The 21044-nt window shown below is 32.5% G+C and overlaps 3 protein-coding genes across 4 annotated transcripts; 1 reads left to right on the top strand and 2 right to left on the bottom strand.

Moving 5' to 3' along the window:
- Window positions 1-224: 224 nt before the first annotated feature.
- Window positions 225-20625, bottom strand: LOC120218038 (NAC domain-containing protein 83-like). Its single transcript, XM_039215036.1, has 4 exons — window positions 20614-20625; window positions 1159-1312; window positions 682-944; window positions 225-596 (listed from the first exon to the last, which is right to left on the bottom strand). Exons 2-4 carry the CDS (start codon window positions 1304-1306, stop codon window positions 225-227), a joined length of 783 nt encoding a protein of 260 aa, XP_039070967.1. The 5' UTR covers window positions 1307-1312; window positions 20614-20625.
- Window positions 12596-16055, top strand: LOC120218176 (gamma-secretase subunit APH1-like). The gene is made up of 6 exons (XM_039215144.1): window positions 12596-12794; window positions 12938-13093; window positions 13854-13939; window positions 14364-14489; window positions 14740-14867; window positions 15381-16055. The coding sequence occupies exons 1-6, from the start codon at window positions 12682-12684 to the stop codon at window positions 15516-15518; spliced, it is 747 nt and encodes a 248-aa protein (XP_039071075.1). The 5' UTR covers window positions 12596-12681; the 3' UTR covers window positions 15519-16055.
- Window positions 15827-19489, bottom strand: LOC120218174. 2 transcript variants are annotated; one of them, XM_039215142.1, is made up of 8 exons: window positions 19284-19489; window positions 18307-18478; window positions 18087-18149; window positions 17918-17984; window positions 17674-17774; window positions 17342-17386; window positions 16464-16934; window positions 15827-16217 (listed from the first exon to the last, which is right to left on the bottom strand). In XM_039215142.1, the coding sequence occupies exons 2-8, from the start codon at window positions 18439-18441 to the stop codon at window positions 16047-16049; spliced, it is 1053 nt and encodes a 350-aa protein (XP_039071073.1). In that variant the 5' UTR covers window positions 18442-18478; window positions 19284-19489; the 3' UTR covers window positions 15827-16046. The 2 variants fall into 2 exon arrangements, with proteins under 2 accessions (XP_039071073.1, XP_039071074.1); XM_039215143.1 differs by having other exon boundaries at window positions 18307-18446.
- Window positions 20626-21044: the final 419 nt, after the last annotated feature.

The following is a 21044-nucleotide window of genomic DNA, read 5'->3' as shown; positions in this document are numbered from 1 at the left end:
AAATGATGTATGTATGTATGTATCCCTTGATTATCATCATTTCAAATCAATTAGAGCTCGAGATAAAACTACCATACAAATATTCATACAAATTATTAATAAAAAACATTAAATTGCTGCTGAATTATAGTACGAACAAGACAGATGATCACTAATAAGATTTTCCAACATAAAAACCCTATCGTCGACGCTTATTATAAGTACATAAAAGTGGGCAACTAATATCATCTATCCCATGACCAAAGGTCCGAAAATGGTTGATCGTCTGATAGACTCTCGAGTTGATCAGCAGCAAAAAGATGACGATCATCGTCAAACATCACGTTCGAGTTATGCCAACAATAATCGTCGTAATTAAGGTTCTCGTTTACAGGTAATGGCAGCTGCATTAGTGGCGGTGGCTGTTCGGAAACAAACTCCACCTGCATGGGAGTTGTGTTCGTGGAAATGGACCTGCTGTTGCCGCTGCCGCCATCTTCAGGTTCGAAATTCAATAATGGAGGAGTCATATTATTTCTGCATGTATTATCCGTTGATGTCATGACTTCATTAAGCTTCTCTTTTCCTTTGTACTTAATCTTACACAGTCTCCAATCCTATATAAAATAATCGAAAAAAGAAAAAAGAAATATAAGATCCACAACCCTTTCTCGTAGCCGTATAGAAAGAAGAGAAAGATACCGATGGAATAGATTGAAGGCCGTATTCGTGCATGATCCAATCCGTTTTAATGGCGGCTTTCCGGTTTCTCTGGTTATTATCCTTAAACTTATGGAAAGTTAAAGGCCTTTTATAACCCATCAGTTCACCATTAGTAGATGAAATCGCCTTTACATGACTCGTTGCTTTCCACCATCCTCGACCCATCACTTCCCTCGAATCACTCTCCTTTCTGCAATAGTAATACCTCTCGTTCTCGTTCAATCGTACACTAATCTCACTCCCTGCACAAAAACATTAAAAAATTCACATACACACGTGTGTGTATATATATATATATATAATATTCGGTTTCTGGTTTGGTACGATGAATGCATGTTCCATGAAACACGGGATTTTGTTCCCTGTAACATGCACGCAACTGATGAAGACAAAAAAATAAAACAAAAAAGAAGCAAAACCAGATAAAAAAGGAAGAATGAGTGGAAAATGTCGGACAGTTGAGATCTTTTGGGTCGAAATCGTATAGATTTCTTTCGACGATGAAATCGAACGATGCCGTGGCGGTGTTTCCCGATACTTTGTGGTGCAGGATTTCGATGAGCTCCTCGTCTGTGGGACAAAATCTGAAACCAGTAGGAACCATCTTCTTCTTTGAACTATATCTGATATGTCTGAAATGGTGAAAGCTTCTTTATATAAGGATCAAGGAAGAATTAACGTAAGAAGACAAATTGACATAAAGGTTAGGGAAGACTTTAATATTTGGATTTTTCATTTTATTAAGTCATGTTTTTAATAGTTTATATATGCATCCATTGATTTTATTTGTAAGATTTCAAAATGATACGTGAAATGATTTATCATATTAATTATTTAGGGTTGACTCAAGTCATCGCCATACATTAAATCAATTAGTAGATGAGGAAACAACAAAGCGACAGAGAGATTTAAGTTCTTATCATGAAAATTTAGGACGAGTCATAATTATATTCGGGGATGGACTTAGGGGCAGCCGGACAAGGGAGGGATCGTTTTTAAATTTTTTTAATTATAATATAATTTAATTATTTTTATATTTTTATTGATTATTTAATTTTATTTTTTAAATTCTAAAATTTTGTATTTGAAATTCATAATATACATTAATAAATATAAAATTTATATAATTGATATAAAATCTTACATTTATCCCTGAATATATGATTGATGTTAATAGATAATTTTGGTTAAAGACCTTGATTAAAGAAAGTGATAGTTAAATAAAAAAATCATGGGAAAAAAGAGATATTTATTATGTCGATCATAAATTATAATAAAATTATGTGAGAGTACATCAAACTCTGAAATCTCAAATATAGTTATACGAACATAGTAACCCTAGTTGAACAATATTGTACCATATTTGGTTCGAGATCATAGCCCAATAACATCGATCCGTATCTTTTAACCTAATTAGTTTTTCCCCAAAACAGATCAAACCATGATTTTTTTTAAACTGAGTCAAAATAGAATTCGAATCACAAACTCTTACAATTATTTTTTGCTTTTTTTTTTGTAATCTTAAGTATAATTAAAATACAATGAAAGAGAATAATAGTTGCAAGGGGACTTGAGCTTCAAAAAGATTAGGAATTACGTTTGCTAGTTGTTAGGATTACTAATGATGTATTCATAAATTTATATCATAAATCATATTGTTTTTTGGTATCATATCATATTTTAATTATTTTTTTCATTTCAAATAATTATATCTTAGAATTCATCAAATGACTTCGATGATTAAATGAATATTTTTTTCTTAAAGTTCTTAGGTTCGAGCACCTACATATCCAAGATATATACATTATTAATAATTAAAAAAATCTTAACATATTATTTCATAATCACCTCAAACTATTAAAAAATAATAATAATTATATCTTAGATGAATCACAGACACGAAAGAATCAATCTTATTTAATTTTCATATATTTTGCCCCACATTTAACAGACAACATGCCTTTGTAATCTCAACACAAAGTCCCCACACGTTGTCTTGGGTCTTTGAAAAATGTTTCCTTCTACCAAATTGCCAGCACGCCACCATTCCCCCCCCCCTCTTTGGATTCTTCTAACTACAAATTCAATATGTTTTCCATCTTTTTAAAAATCTACCAATAATATATTTAATTAAGAAAAAAGTATATATTTTTGGAAAGTAATTGAGAGTCTCTTTATACATCTTTCTAGTAGATTTCCCATATATATATATATATATATATATATATATATATATAAACTAGGGATGGGCATAGGACCCGAACAACCTGATGGGTTTCGACTCAATCCGACCTGATCGGGTCGGAGTTTTTTTAATTCGGAGTCGGATCAGGTTGGGAGTTTTTTTAAATGTGTTGTTCGGGTCGGGTTAGGTTCGGGTTTAGGGTGAAAAATACCCGACCCGAAAAAATAATTTTTACCTTATATATTTAGAAATAATTACAATAATACCCCTCTATATTTTATTTTTTTTCAATTAAGTCATTATTTTTATTAAATAAAAATATTTTTTCGGTTCGGGTCGGGTTTTTAAGTTATATATTGGGTCGGATTCGGGTCAGGTGAAATCTTGTTTCGGTTAGGTCGGATCTCGGGTGAAGGATTCCTTGTTCTCGGGTTGGGTCAGGTGGACCAAAAACCCGACCCAACTCGACACATGCCCATCTCTAATATAAACGAAGCTAGATCAAATATTAAGGAGACACATTATTTTATATTAAAAGAATAATAATTTTTTAAGTATTCAAATCTAAAAATTAGGAGTGATAAATGTTTTATTTGACTAATATTTAAACTAAAAATGACCTAAAATACTATTATAATAAAAATTTTGGGGGGTAAAGGTTTTATTTTATACTTTTACATGTGCGGTGCTCGAACCTGAGACCTCAAAGGGTAACAAAAAATTTCTTATCCACTAAATTCACTTGATTCATGCCATATATATATATATATGTTAGGCAAATTCTTAGTTGATTTTATTAATTATAAGTTGGTTTAATGAGATAATATGCTAAATCTTTTACATAAGGTTAAAGCTTCAATTTTTGAAATTATAAATGAAATAAATTAGACTGAAATAGTCGTCCCATAACATATCTCTATAATACTTAATATAAATTAATCAATTAATGAATCAAATATAAATGATTATATGAATTTTTAAAGTATAACCTTTGCATATCAAACTTACATCAATGGAGATTTTTCCATGTCCTTTTGCTAGCTGTAGGGTTTTGTGTATACATCATTGCATGGGATAATGATGCAAATATCTAAAATAGATTCCCACAAATCAAATAGTATCTTCAATAAATCTAAATGTGTTGACCATTGAAGACGATTCCGTATGAAAAATGAGATTTGGATTACCTTAGTTCTCTGTCTTATCTCTTTTGTTAGCTAAGATAATGATGCTATGGTCCATCGATGGACCACACTTGTACTGTTATAAAGTCATGTTATGTTTTTTCCAAGTTCAAAGATTTTGGTAATATTGAAGACAAGATTCTTGTTCATAGTTTCAATATTTTTGGTGATATTTTGTTTCTTAATTTAAACGATGAAATCCCATTTTGATTTGATCTCACAACTAAAATGATTTTCACCTTTGACTTGGAGAGTCTAATGATGTAGGTAGTGGAAATATTCCTTCTATTTATATTTATTGTAATTTCTATTAGAATAATATTATGAGTATAATTAGATCTATACCGGACTTAGGTTAATGATATATTAATGAAATTGTCAAACCACAATGATATTGTTAATTTGATAAATAATTTAAACTTATAATTATAATTTAAAAACGTATGTGAAATATTTTAGAATTTAAAATAGAATCACAATTTAAAAACAACTTCTACAATTAATTCATTTTAAATCAATAATTTTGACTGAAATGTATCATTAAATCCAGTTTTTATACTTTTCCTTATTTTGTATTACAAGTGAATTCAGTCAACAAATTTACTCAAACAAAATACGAAAATGAAGAATATAATAAAGAGGATTAATTTCGAGATATTAATTGGGTTTGTCCCTGGTTTTCGATTTTTTTTAGGTTTGGATTTAACATCGCTACGACTGATTAAAAATTGTGTTTATTTGTTATTAGGTTGATCTTTCATGCTTTAGATCTTCCAATTGGATTTGGATACGCGATTTGCATTTGTGGATAATTTATTCAAGTTTATTTGGTTAGTTTTTATAATGTTTTCCTTGAATGACTATTGTGTGACCTTAAGTGACTAGTTTTCTTGTGTTAATGATTTTAGGAAAATATCTTTATTTTGTGTTTAATTTACGATTGTTGTTGTAAACCTTTATTATAATTTGTATATATTTTTTTATTTTAATAAAACTAGCTACTCATATAAAAAAGTATTATTAAGGATGATATCAAAAAATACTCTTCAAGCCTTGCATTTAAACTTTAAATACAAAAAACATAGTTTGGATAATAAAACACAACAAACATTATAAGTAAACTAGTCGGGACCAAACTCTGTTTTTCATGCAAAGAGAAGAGGTAGTTTCCACGTATATAGAAACCAACACACCATGGACTTCACGTCTTAACAAAAATGATTTTCTGAATAACTGTTATTACCGTTATCAACGAGGGAAAGAAGATGTTCATTGCATCTGCGCTGAATTGTAATAGGAAATGAATAACTGCCCTCTATAGTTGGTATAGAAACGAAGAGAGTGAAATTGAAAGCATGTATAAACATCGCATACTTCACATTAGGCAAAGGCTTTAGAGAAGTGATCACATTTTACACATTTAAACGATTCATTCGAGGTAAGGATGCTACCAAACATTCCGAAATTAAACAAAAACCAGGCTATTATAGTTTCAATAATCCAAAGACAATCAAATGTTTACACAGTACAACCTCAAACATGGTTGCCTTACATTTAAAATTCAAATGCAAAAGCATAGTTCGGATTATAAAACACAAGAAACATTACAAGTAAAACAGTAGCAGTAACCAACAACACCTTCGTCTTCCATGTCTGAACAAGTGAAATGGTTACCATAGACATGCAAAATGCCGAACATAGTTGCATCCGGACATTTTGCATTCAAAAGAAAAAATCTAAACAGGGTTCACCACACTCACCGCAAATAGATCCTTTTAAAAAAAAGCGAGTGGGTGCTTATGCTCTTTTACTTTAATGGTACTTCCGAGTTTGACGAATGGATATTCTCCAAGAACAAATTTGACATGAGCAGAAGTATTACACATTGCACACTTGTAAAACCAAAGATTTGGATCTCGACTTTCGTCACATATATCACAAAAATGACTTTCTGAATAACTGTTATCTTCATGATCAGTAAGTAAAAGACGATTTTCATCATATTTGTGCTGAGCTGTAATTGGAGGTGAAAAAACCTGTGGTCTAAAGAAATATCGCAATCCTTGCAACGGAACAGGATTCTATATCATCATCACCACAAGCAGTGCACCGCCCTCTATAGTCAGGATAGAAAAAAAGGCGGTGCTTATGTCCTTGACATGTTCGAGCACCAGGTGTAAGGGCAAGAATACATCGAAAGCATGTATAAACATCGCATACTCCGCATTTGTAGGCAAAGCTACTAGAATCATGTTTACATTTTACACACCAAAAATCTTCGTTTGAAGTAAGGACCAATGCTTGTTGGCAACGATGATACCAAACATGCTTTACCTTTGGTAACTCGGCACAAACTTTATGAAGATAGAAGTCACACTGTGAACAATAGTAAAATGAAGCCGAGATCGATAACAAGCACCCGTCACAACATTTATTATTATATTCACTTACTTTATCACTTAACATTAAAGAGTGAATATGCTTGAAATGTTGTACTACTATGGCCTCTCTGACGTCATTCCATTCAAGAACAATTATGGAGTTAACAGATATATCAAGAGGTTCATCTTCTTTATTATCTACTATAACATGTGCATCTGCAACTTTCAATGCACAGTTCACATGGAGTATATCATTGCATTTTGAACAGTTTGGAACTCAAACACCCTTTGCATATTAGATCTGCTTTGTTTACATTTAATATTGCTCAAAATAATTTGAAAGAGACTCTGCACAAACTAATAAAACCCACAGTCCTCAGCACAGCTAAAACATGGAGCTGTGACACTCGCCCAGGTTCTAAAACAGTGATCTAAGACCCTCTCCCAACACCTGGAGCACTCAGCTGCGACACCATCTTTATTGCTGATGATGTGGTATTCTTTCAAGAGTACCAAAGGATGCTGGTGGCCATAATTGTTTGAGTGCTCTGTTTCTCTTTCAAAGTAGAAGAAAACAAAGCAGGGCAGCTATAATGGGGGATTTAGAGCACAACTAAGCTGATTTGGGTGTTGAGAGAAACTGGAAAGGCTGAGGTGATTTGCCTTTGTAACTTGCAACTTTTAAAGCAAAAACTTCACATCATCCTTTTTAAGTTGTGATTATCATTTATTTAAGTTGTGTAATATGATCTAAAATTCTTTAATTATTATCATGTGACCTCTGTCTTTGAGTGCATTGATGGCAGGAACAGGTTTATAGCTTGTGTGAAGTAGGTAAAAATTTGAGGGCTATTTGAGTGATTTACCCATTTTAGCAAGATTTTCTTCTTTCTTCCTTCATCACGCTTCTTCCTTCCATCTTTCCCTTGGTAATTGAGAGCTTGAATTGTAAATTTCTTCGTCATTTCCTTCTCCCTTAGTAAATGCTAACTTGCTAGCTTTGTGTTTTTGTGCATTTATGCTTAGTTAAAGAAAGCGAAGGAGTCTTATAAAGCTAAAGGAAAAGAGAGAGTGTTAGAAAGTTAGGTCAAGAAGTTTTCTTTGCGTTCTTCCATCAAGGTGGTACTATCTCTCTTATGCTTCTTGATAAGTTATAAATATGATGCTTATGATGTTAATGCATGAATGTCGTAGGTCTTTAGGTAAAAAAAAACATGTTTAAATGATTAAAATGAGGTCAAAAATTAGTTCATGAAATCTGTCCAAAAGAAATGTTTATACATGTTATAACTTTGAAAATTCTCCATAAATTTCATAAACATAATCGGGAAGTGATTCATACACCTTTATAATTGTACGTCGGTCTAATTTTGTTTTAAAAAAATTATCGATTAATTTCTATTTTTATTTTAAATAATACAAATTTTTTAATGATGAAAAGTCAGAAAATCTAAACAATAGAATTCTCATAAAACAACTCTAACAATGATTTTGAAAAATCACCAAATGTAACACCCCCAACCCGTATCCGACCCGGATACGAGTCCGAAGTGTCACATTGACTTTTCAAACCTTGACTCTTAAGAAAAATCCCGGGAAATTTAAAACTTTATTTAAAACAAAATACAGACTTTATCAGAGTGCTCGTACTTAATGACTTATTACATGCCAACACTTTATACATAACCAAAAACATACTTTGTCAAATATTTCTGATCTGATCTTTTGGTAAGGAAAACTGACCTGTCTTGCTCCGCATCACTCCTTACTCTTCTCGAAACCTACGTGTGAAACAATCACACGCTAAGTCGAAGACTTAGTGAGGCATAACAACTTAATGCACTTTAAAACCTATATTGATACATGCATGTTCTGTTCTATCATGTTACAGCAACTTCATGCATTTTTCATATCGTATAAAATCATATCAGATTAATTGCAGTAAATACATGCATACACATAGTTCATCATTAACAGTTTATCATATAATCACATACTATTTCAATCAAACACTATACACACACAACATCATATCATTTCTATAGCATTTATCATACCACTAACTTATATTTGTTCATATTTCTGGATTAGCCCATGTATATATGTGAGAACTATCGATATGTGAGTCTATAGAGGTTGTGCACTATGCTGTCACCACAGCTCGTATAAATGCACCGAAGTGCCCCGTAGAATTGCACCGAAGTGCCCGTAGAATTGCACCGAAGTGCCCGTAGAATTGCACCGTAGTGCCATATAATGATGTCCATAAGGACCACGTAGAATTCCTTAAGAATCATATACATATGCTAGGGATCAAGTATGTGTCTTTCGAGACTTCACACATGTTCCAAAGAATATACATATGTCCTAAAGAACCGAATAGACCCTCGACTCTTGGCATGCCAACTATACCCCTAGCTCTCATGACACATAACATGGGCGTTATCATTTATTTCATTTCAAATATTCACATAAACTTGAAATTCACTTTCACATATCACGTATCACATAGCTTCTTTTCATATGATCACATAGTCCCGTAGTTCACTTGCACGTAGATCATTTCCATATAATTCACATGTCACATATGTCATGTTTTCATATAATTTCTATCATTTCTCACCCAATCACCTTTATTCATATAAACATACTTATCATATCTTGTTCACATAAGATCATATACTTCATATAATATATCGAAACACCTAGAACACTTTCACGTAGCTTATAGTCATAAGTCTTATCTCATAACCTATACTTGTTTTCACATATATATATATTTCATAGCATTCTTATACCATCACATAATTCCTTTAACATACATAACATATCATGTAACATTATAATAGCAATACTTATAAGTCATATTGCTTATATCTTAATCTTATGCCTTCTCTTAAACATATATATATATATACATGTTCAGGTAATTCACCATTTCATCACATAATTGTGTATTCATATAACTCATTTCATTTCATTTCATATCTATCTATATATCTATATCCTCAAGATTATCCTAATATAAATCATATAGCACTCTTATATTTCGTATTCATCTAGGGCAGACTTATAAACATATCTCACTTCTATTATTTCTATATATATAATCTAATCTGTTACTTAATTCAATTTCATATCACTCTTATAATCTTCTCATATAACTTCACAAATTTCTATCATTCAACCCATGTGTTATAGTTTTATTTAAACCTATGAATCTTTCCCATCTAGCTTATCTTATACGTTCATCTTATCATTTATGTTCAAATCCCCTAGTTAGTGTACTATTTTCACTTCATCCTATAGATCAATATTATCCAGCTTATTTCACTTATCATATAATATAATTATATTTACTATGATCACATAGTTTATATCTCATACTTTGCTTTCTCATGTTCACCTATATCATGTCATATGGCTCATATCTTTCTCATGCAGTCACATAGTTCAGTTTCACATATGTATATATATATACATTATATAGCACATACTTCTCATAACATTACATTCAAAAGCATGTCAACACATATATTCATGCATACATACAACTCATGTCATTCATATACGTATAATCATATATTCATGCCTTCTAACATAGGAAATAGACTTGTCGCAAGTCTTTGTTTCCATTTAGCACCATAAACTAACTAATATGCACTCACCTGGCCTCACTAGCCAATTCCAATCTCTTATCTTTCCCTTGATCGATCTTACTTGCCAAACGTTCCGGAATTGCTTTATGCGTAGAATCTACATAAATGTACATTTCGAGACTATCATTAGGTACCTACACCTTGTAATTGGATACTAGCAACTTAAACTAACTTATTAAACCCATATTCCCAATTTTCCTTTAGGGGGAATCGGTTCCCCCCTATGGGGGTATCGGTTCCCCCATGACATACTGGAAATTCTTGTTCGTTTGAAGGGGTATCGGTTCCCCTTGAATGGGTACCGATTCCCCTTGCCCAGAAATCATATTTTGAGCTCGAAAATCCTTCATTTTCAGCTCAACACATCATACTTCATTCCCTTTAATATTCCTAACTTTCATACACATACTTAAACTCATTTCTACTCCATAATCACTTCTTTAAACTCAAAATTCTATCTTCCATATAAGATTCAAAAATCATACCAAATTTTCAATGTGTTCTAATTCCCATTCTATCACTTCATATCTCTTAATTTAATCCTTGACAAGTCAAATTCAACTTCACAATCTATTAACTCCTTCCATATCAAAAATTCACTTAAAAACTCATTTTTCTTAATTTTCTCATAACTTGTTAATCTTTGAGGTTTAAGCCACTTAAAGCTTTCCTTAATCTTTCTTAATATCCCAAGAATCAAAACAAGCTTTAAAACGAAAGAATTAACCAACTAAAGACCCACTTACCTTATACCAAGCTTCACGGTTGAGAGGAGGAAGAAGACTGAAGAATGCTCTGGACTCTTCTTCCTCCGTGCTTATTACCCTTTAAAAAAATTATAAAAAATCTTTCTGGTCAAATGACCATAATACCCTTAATTTCCTTTAATAAATACCAAATAACCTTCAATATATATATATTCAAATAATCATTGAATTCTTTCATTCTTCTACTTTAGTCACCAAATTCTGAAACTTTACAATTTGGTCACTAACCCGGTATTGCGGATGTTACACCAAATATTTCACAAGATAATTAAAATAGGAAGTTTGCCTTACATTTCTATAAGAATGCGGAAGCCTAGTCTTGTTTAAAACAAATAGTTCTCAATTTTGAGTTATATATTAGGATTTATACATTTTCGAGTGAACAAAGGTCAAAAAATAAAATAACATATTGTTTCTGAAAACAACAATGACAACGACATCAAAAATTCACCATAACTATAAATTGTACGAGTTAAATTAAAAGTTGTAATTTCTATGATCGGGGAGTTCTATGATTACACATTTGATATGCAGGTGATTTGATTTGAGTATGTTGATTTCGATGACTCATGACTAAAATGTTCGATATTCATGTCATGCTTTTCTGTATACATTTGATTTGTGTGCTCATATTTATGATTTGCTTAAAGTGTGGTAGATTAATTGTTTACCATTTAGCTTGTAAAATTCGATGTTTGAATTATCTCTATTTTCATATTAATAGATTTTGTCTATGTCTGTGGAACTTCATTGACGAAGGACTTCCAGAATCACAATCACAGAGTATAATACCTTATTTGTTAGTGAGCATCGAATTTTTACGGTCTCATTTGTATTTTAGGATATGTATATGGTTTATTATTTTAGATATTTGACTATATTAATATACACTTATGTTGGAGCTATGTAATTTTATATAACCGATTTTATTATTATTTCAATATTATTATTTGACGATATTTTCTTGTATACGAATTTTTTTTTAATGTTTTAAGATATTTGAAATTTGTTGGGCTGCTCCGGGATACTTTGTATTCGAAATTATCAAGTTATAATAAATTATTTTTTCTCGATTTATTTATACAATAAACCCATTAATACTTAATCCTCAAAATTTCTTTTAAAAACAATATTATTAAATATATTTTGTAATTTTTTATTGTATTTAATTTATTGAACAACATTATAATATGAAAAAAATATAAATAGATATGTATGTGTGTATATCTTATTTAGTTAGAGAAAATCATTTAATTGATATCAATTTATATTATAATATTATAAATAATTATAATTAAATTTGAATATAAATTTGAACAAATTGACTAAAAAAATTTAAATAAAATATAAATGATAAAATATGACTCGTCAATTTAATTAATTTTAAAAAGAATACTCGAGTCGATCAAATACTTAGTCTTATTACAAGAAATTATTGGATTATCAACTACCAATCTTCAGCATAAATGCTCTTTATCTAATCTCCTTTCTCATTTCTAATTAAATCCCCTCTTCGCTCACTTTAGAGTTGGAATGCATCGTTATATTCGTATTAATAATAGAATTTGAAGACTCAATTAAAATATTTTGAATTTTGAGAATGAATTTATTTAAAAATTGAGTGGTCGTTTTGGGACATTGATCGATTTAACAAAATTTGAAAAAAATTGGAAGGACTATATTGAAAATTTCAAAGGAGTCCATTATATTGAACAAAAAGCTTGAATCTTAAAACCTTCCCAAATCCCAATTCATGTCCGGCGAAAGCAACGACGAAGAGAAAACGAGAATCGGAGAAGAACAATGACGGTAGCGGCGGGGATCGGGTACGCTTTGGTGGCGTTAGGACCGTCTCTCTCCCTTTTCATCTCCGTTATCTCCAAAAAGCCCTTCTTGATCCTCACTCTCCTCTCCAGGTTTTCCCTCACTTTCCCTCCTTTTTTCTCCCTTACCAAACAAACCCAGCTCTGGTTTCATCTAATTTTCAGTTCTGAATTTGTTGTTCACTTCAAAATGAACTTTTTTTGTTTGTTTGTTTGTTTGTTTGTTGATAATGCAGTACATTGGTTTGGCTTATAAGTTTGATAATTTTATCTGGAATTTGGAGAGCTTTCCTCCCTTTGAATTCAACAACATGGTGGCCTTTTGCAATTCTTATATTCACATCCGTTGCTTTTCAAGAAGGTCTTCGTCTTCTTTTCTGGAAAGTTTATAAGTAAGCCAATTGCCATCACTACTTTCCTTTTTGTTTTATTCAGAAGCAGAAAGAAAAATGTGAAATCAATTAGTGCTGCTTTTGAACAATTAGAAAATTCCTTTCTTGGGATGACAAAACGAATGAATCTACTTATCATATTAATGTTATTTGTGTCCTTTATTTTATTATGTTGTAGAGGGGGAACTTTGAACCTTGATCATGGGTATTTCTGCTGTGCCACGGCCTAACCTAAGGCTAATTTGCAGCGGATTTTAACCTAAAACATTATTATGTCCAACCTAAAAAGTTATACAATTGATAATTATATCGGTTACAATCAAGAATGTTCCGTCGGCATGTTTACTCTAAAAAGTTATACAATTAGTAATAATTTCGGTTACAATTGAGAATATCTTGGTTGTAACTTTTTAGGTTGCAACGGGAATAATTATGCAATTTACGTGATTTGTTATATGAACGCAATATTTTTCAGTTTAAACCTAAAATGTTACCTAGTTTATTATAAAAAGTTACGCTCTTGGTAAGTTTTTCAGTTACAATCTATTTTTGTCTTTTCTTAGCCTTATATTAACCAGTTTTATTTTAGATTCATCCCTTGTTCATGAGTAGGAGTTATATGCATCTTTCATTGAGCCAAATGCTTAGGCATATAAAGGTTTTTTTTTATTATTTGTATAGAGTCTTGTGTACTTTCCTACTTGGATATAACATTATGTTTTGGATGGTCTGATTAATGCTTGCATTTGGTCTTTCTCAGGAGGCTAGAAGACATATTGGATGCTTTTGCTGATAGGGTCTCGAAGCCACGCTTGTATCTGACCGATAAGATGCAAATTGCTCTTGGTAAGATTGGAAGATGCTTCCATATTTCTTTCTAATTGTCTGATTACTGTTCTTCACTTGCTTTGGCTTTGGCTGTGAGAATTGATACTTGAAGGGGAATGAAGAACGTATATTCGATGAATTGTTGTATGACGGAGTTAAGGTTATCTTTATTTTAAAATGCCCCCTCTTAGTTCTTCTATCAGACCTTTGTGAGCTGATTTGCAGTAAATTTTACTTCTAGAGATGTACAAAAGACATGTTCATTGGGAATATAGATCAAAAGCATAAATCTGGCCAGACTATGATCCCCCTTTTATCTTGCTCTTGTGGACTTTTGTGGAAATAATTAATTATATTTATTTCCATTTTATGTTCTTCATGAACATTATTTCTTGCTAATTTGATTTATGCACTGAGATCAAATTTCCGTTAACTGCATCAGCTGGTGGGTTGGGTCATGGTGTAGCACACTCAGTATTCTTTTGTCTCAGTCTCTTGACACCAGCATTTGGTCCAGCAACCTATTTCGTCAATAGTTGTTCACAAATACCATTTTTCCTTGTTTCTGGTGAGTTGTTTTTTGTTTTGTTTTGTCACATGCATCTGTATGTATTTTTTATTGCATGTAATGCATCAAGCATGCCTCTATTGCAACTTAGGCACACTGTTTATTTCATGCAACCTGTAGGTTGATATTGGATTTCTAGGACTAGTTGATCTTAATTTTCTTCTTGGATTGGCACCCATTAAGAAAAATTTTAAAAATGGATTTGAAGCTAAGTTTATATTTTTCTAATAGCTTTTATCTAACATTGCAGCAATTATTGCTCTAGCATTTGTAACGGTCCACACTTTCTCGATGGTTATTGCGTTTAATGGCTATACTGAAGGGAATAAAGTGGACCAACTTTTTGTTCCCTCGGTTCATCTTGCGGCTGGAATGATGGTAACATTCTACTCTTGTTTTACATGCTTATACCTCACGTTCATGTTCAGTTTCAACAGTTTATCATGTCTGATAATTTGCAAATTTTCTAATCCTTAAGCAGTGATTGTTCAGCACTCATGCAGCCTTATTCATATGAGCCATGTAATGCTGAGGCATAAAATAATTGATAATATCAATAATCCATGCATTGGTAGCCTGTGAATGTTCTCTGTTTGTTCGGTTTGTTATAAATGCCTTGTCAGATTAGTATTACTGAAATGCATGAAGCTGTAGTAGAAAATGAATTTGGTGAAGTAGCCTCATTAGTTGATGCTTTTTCCATGCTTTCGAAGTTTGAACCATTTAACATTAGATGGTTTACCATACAAGCATACCGCTGATACTTTCAAACTAATTTTTCTTTTGAGAACCTTGTTTGTTGTCAAAACTAGCTTACTTCTCTCATATAACTTTAGTTGCATCTTGAACTATTGCAACATGTGAATGATTCTTACCAACATTTTCCTCCAGACTTTGATAAATTTTGCATACGATGGCTGCATTATCGGGATTCCTCTTCTCTTCTTAATGGTGATCTTGACCTTGATGCACTGCAGGAGGATGGTTTGGCGGAGATTAACTGAAAACCAAAGGCAGGGTAATTCGTAAAAATCCAAACTTCTGCTATTTCTCCCTTTGTTTTTAGTTGGAACCTGCACAATTCTTATCATGCAGGTAGTAGAACATCCGACTCATGTAATGTCTCCATTTTCAATGAATGAAAGTTAGCAACTAAGACCATTGTTTCAAACTCGTATCTAGCGGATTATTATATGCGTTATATGCTCGCGACTCATGACACCTAATGAAGTTGTATAGTTTTGGTGTCTTCTTGCACTGTGTGAAACATTGGATTGTGTTGTTTTATCTGTTAGTTTAACCTGTTATATCGATTCTTCATTTTCCGCAAAACATTGTGCCGAAAGAATTGATTACTATTGAAAGAATTACAAGTAGCAAAATTAGCCTGCACTAATGCTTCTCGAATATCCAAAATTTGATTTTCACTATTAAAAGAATTGAAACAATTTATGGTATATATATTGCTAACAGCAATGCCAAAGAACTAAAACACAACGTTTGCAATCACTTTAGCAGCCATTTTTGTTCTTTGCGTAGCTCAGCAACTTTGTTCAATCACTTGAGAAAAAACTTCCAAATATCTCTGTCAGTCACCTCTTTGATCAAATGTGCTCTGAAAATGCCTTCTTCATCGACTAGACTTCTTAGGTGCCTCGCTGTGCTGTTGTAGCCGACGTAGTTCTTCTTTGTTGCCAAGTAGACCACTCCGTATGGAGGCCTCAGGCACTGGTTGTTCATAATCGGGATTAAAATTGATAAATTGTGTCAAGCGGAGTTAAAAAAGACAATGAAACTACAAGTGGAAGTGAACAACTGCTGTGGCAAATCATGAATTTCTCTGGATGCCAATGTCGCTTCAGTCGTGTCGTTTGGAAAACCGACTATGACATAATAGAGACAGGTTCCCTTATATATATATATTGTAGGATCATAGGAAATGAAAACAGGCAATGCAAAAATTAAGAAACGAACCTTCTTAATCAGTGCATATAAATTCTTCAATGAAGACACCGGGTACGGAATTTCAGTCATCAAAATCACATCATAACCACCTTCTCCCTGATCCGTCTCACTAGCTCTTTCCCATGCCTGACTTCTTGAAAGCCTTCTCGATCTCCTCGAGGAAATTTCTTGTGCCATGATGCTACCATCTTGGCTACTGCATCCATCCAAGAAATCCTCCTCGGAGAAGCTAAAGCTCAATCTAGTAGTCAGTTCGGACACATCATTCCGAACAACAGATAATACAGAGGGAAGTTCTTCCCAGTCCCCCGCATAGAAGTGCACTGCTGGGGCAATAGTTTGTCTGGATGGAGTCAAAGGACTCTCCGGCTGTCGGCTTTGCCTGTCCCGGGCTTGCTCAAGGTTTGCAAGAACATTAGGTATGGAAGAGCATCGAATAGTCTCCGCACTAAGGTCTTGAAAGTGCACTGTGCAAGCACCCTGTACCGGCAATGAATGAATGAGGTGCAAGTCAATCATTTATAAGAATAAAATTGCACTTCTTTTTCATCATATAATATAAGCTGGTTGCTCTAATTTATCGGACACCATCCCAGCCACCAGCCTTTCATCATATACTAGGTTGTTCTGACTCATCATTTTCCTTTTGAGTACTCGACTCCACCGCCCATGTCCGAAGCATATTCAGACACAGGGATAAGGATATGATCCTCGAAGGACCCTTCAACTAGGAAATGTTGGACATTCGCGAGTCTCGAGTAACATTGATAATATACACATAATTCCCAATCTATTAAGAGTTGATAGGGTTAAAGACCTTATCGAATTAGTAAAGAGATACATACAACACATAGGTGCAACAATCTAGGTTCAATAAAAATGTATACCTTCAGACAAGCAAAAATCCCGGGAAGTCCGTAGCCACAAGCCAACTGTAAAAATTATCAAATAGAACAATTAGCTCACAGTCTATATCAAAAGCTTTGAAACCAATTGATCACTTTCTTAAATCTTTCAAGATTTTACTCTATAAATGAAACAAGAATTTTATCCAGTTTAATAATATCATTAAACGGACCTAAAAACATACTTTTCTATAAAGAAAATGAAAATGCTGATATATCATGTTTCATAGTTGAAAAACGAATTCGAATAAATGACAACAAATGCTACATGCAGTGATTGATAATATTTTCAGATTTTTCTATGATTAAACTACCTCAAGCACCCTTTTCCCTCTAAAGCTCAATTGTCCATCACGAATCTCATGCTTAAGGACGTTAACAAGATCGATGGAGCTGTCCCAAGATTTCAGGAACCCTGCAAAACAAAATTATATTAAATCTGTCAGTTGCAATTGATTGATTTGGCACATAAATACTTGAATTCAGATCATACTTTGTAACAATAAACTATTAAATAAAATGTACGTCTCAATAAAACTGCGGTAGATAATAGGTTACCATCGGGTTTCGAGGATATCAATTCGGAACCAGTGAAACCAACAATGTCAAGGACACTAATTCTTCCCTGTAGAAGATTGGAAACTTATAAGCAAGCATACTTACAAGGGTAAGCAAAAGAAGATATGGAAGCGGCCCGGAATCCGGATAAAGCAATGAGTCAATATACCTTGAACACATTGAGCCCCTGAAGGTCTACATATTCCCCAGCATACTTATAAGGGTGAGCCGTCTGCACAATAGCCGGATGTCTTAATTTTAAATGCAAATTCAATCTCCACCGTGTCACTCACATATTAAACCATCTATTTAGATGAAAGTCAACCATATATTCTTATGCGACACGTTTAAATTTCACAAGTGTATCTTGATAGGGAGATGAAATATACCTTTGAGGGGATAATCTCGACAGCTGGAGACGAGAGATGCACATCTTTATCTGATACAAAGGACATGCTTTCGCTTCCTCGGTCATGGGGCACCAAACCAGGCAAGCATTGTGCAAGAAGTGATGTTGCACGCATCTTGGCTGATAGGAAATAGTTATTTAGAACGATGAATCTAAAGACGTCAACATTTCCACTAATATGTAGATCATTCCTAGAAGATTTACCATATCAAAACTAATAAAGGGGAAAATTACATATGTCCGAAATCGTCATGAGAGATCGAAAAGATCTCACCATAACAATATATAACAACATTAAAGGAGACCGAAAGGCTGGCTTCCCCTAATACATTACAAACTACAACACATAGCATCACAAGAGTGTTGCACTAGTGGCATTCAAAGACTATAATTCAGCATAATCACCAAGCAAAGGAAAAGAACAAGTGAACAGATGAGCCAAAAGTCCAATACAATACCATTAAGTAACTCGAACTTCCATGGAAGCACATGAATGTTCTGACAAGACAAGACAACAAATTTGCACTAAAATAAGCTAATTAATGGGTAATTAAGTAAAGTCGAGATGAATCCAAGTCTTAATTTTCATCAATAGAATCAAAATCAAAAGTCCAATACAATACCATTAAGTAACTCGAACTTCCATGGAAGCACATGATGTTCTGACAAGACAAGACAACAAATTTGCACTAAAATAAGCTAATTAATGGGTAATTAAGTAAAGTCGAGATGAATCCAAGTCTTAATTTTCATCAATAGAATCAAAATCAGCTGAGCCATAACAAGATCAACTTAATTAAATAAACTAAAATTAAGATGCTCATAGCACTGATCCTGAAAAAACCAAAATCAAATTACCAAAAAGAACTTTGTAAAAACAGAAAACTAAAACCAACCCACATCAAAATTGAATCAAAAAACAAAAACCCATAATCCAAAAACTGAAAAGAAACTTACCCAGAAAAGAGAAATGATCAGCAAACAAATTGTTCAATAAAGAATTTAATTCCTCGAGGAATTATAAGTAAAGATCGAAGCTTGGTAATATTCTGAGGGTGGAGATTCACGCCAATGGAAAGTCAAAAGAAAACACAAAAAAGAAGAAAAATATGACTCAGACAGAGAGGAGATGCAGGAGTAAAGAAGCTTCCATTTCAGACTTTCATTTCACTGGAATAGTTAGTTCCTGTTTTACCCCTACTGTGTTATTTTCCATTATTGAATATGCCCTTAACATTCGAACAAAAATTGGTTAAATTTGATCACATAGTCCCTATATTATGTATAAATTAAATATTTAATTAAAAATAGAACGAAGAAATTACCTTGCAATCTAGACTAATCAAAATAAAAAAATAGAATAAAATATATTACTAAGATTCTATTTTGACCTATTCAAAACCTTGAGTTCTTTTCTCCTCACGTCGCTTACTCCTTTTTTGTTTTATTTTTTATCTTCGTGTGGTTGACGGTAACATCTGCCTTAGTATTTGTCCATAATGGGTATTTCTTATTTTACTTTTACTTTATTATATCACATATTTGTTTCTTTTTTATTTAGTTTTAATATCTATACAGTTCTGTCTTTATGTTGGGTTTTCTTTTATCTTTTAACATATTTCTAATGTTTTTATTGGTCGTTTAATTATTTTTTTCGTTTACTTTTTTTTAGTGTTAGATTTAACATTGTATTGACTAATTAATATAGTGTTTATTTGTTATCATATTAATATTCCCTATTTTAGACCATCAGATTGGATTTGAATACTTAATTATATTCGTGGATAGTTTTCTCACGTTGTTTAAATCTTTTATCAATGGTATTTTAGTAGTTTGATAGCTTTTTATGATTCATTTGCGATGTAATCAAATATGTTATTATCAATTTTTAGTTAGATTTTTAACATTTTCTTTTTATGGTACTGATATGATCTCAATTGACTAATTTATTATATTAATAATTATAAAAAATATTTATATATTTAATTTACGATTATGATTATAAACTTTATTATATTTTTTAATATTTCTCTTCTATTAACTTCTGCTTAAAAAATAGAATGAACTATGGTAAGCTTACAAAAATTAAGATTCTCAAATTTGATTAAATCGACATCAAATTCTATGTTTAACTAATCAAAATTTAATTGTTTTGGAATCAAACTCGAAAATCCATAAGCTTGTTTTCCTATACACACAAATTATGATAGAATCATAGGGCTTCATCAAGCCAAAAAAAAACGCCTTCATTGAGTCGGACGAGTCAATACCCTAATGCCCATCAAACTCACCACACCAAGTCCTACAACCATCTTAATCGGAGCTTCTTCATGTGATGTAAAATCATCTTCTGCAACTTTCAACGTCGATTCTCTCAACCTTGAAGGCATCGTATTCCCCTTCTTGATCTTGCATCCGCCGTGTTTCGGTTTTCGCAGAATTTTGCTCCGGTGCAAGTTTTCCACGGTGGCTTTGATCTTTATTGTGTCCTTTCTTGGAGACATGATTAAGTGTCTCCAAATTCCCTCAGGTTTGCCTTCGATTTTCCTCTCGAAACGATCAGAAAAACGGTTCGTTCTCTTCCAATCCAATTTACTTCATCAAATTCTCGAGATGAAAGGTCAAGATCAAACACTCTTTGAGAAAAAGGTGAAATACAAGCTGAAGACAGCCTCATGCCTCATGGTTTCATCAACAGCAGCAGATGATGAGAAGCTT

This window comes from Hibiscus syriacus, unplaced genomic scaffold, assembly GCF_006381635.1.
Source record: "Hibiscus syriacus cultivar Baekdansim isolate YM2019G1 unplaced genomic scaffold, ASM638163v2 tig00110195_pilon, whole genome shotgun sequence".
Taxonomy (NCBI): Eukaryota; Viridiplantae; Streptophyta; class Magnoliopsida; order Malvales; family Malvaceae; genus Hibiscus; species Hibiscus syriacus.
Note: the sequence above shows the minus strand (reverse complement) of the source record. Positions and strands in the feature narration are given on the sequence as shown.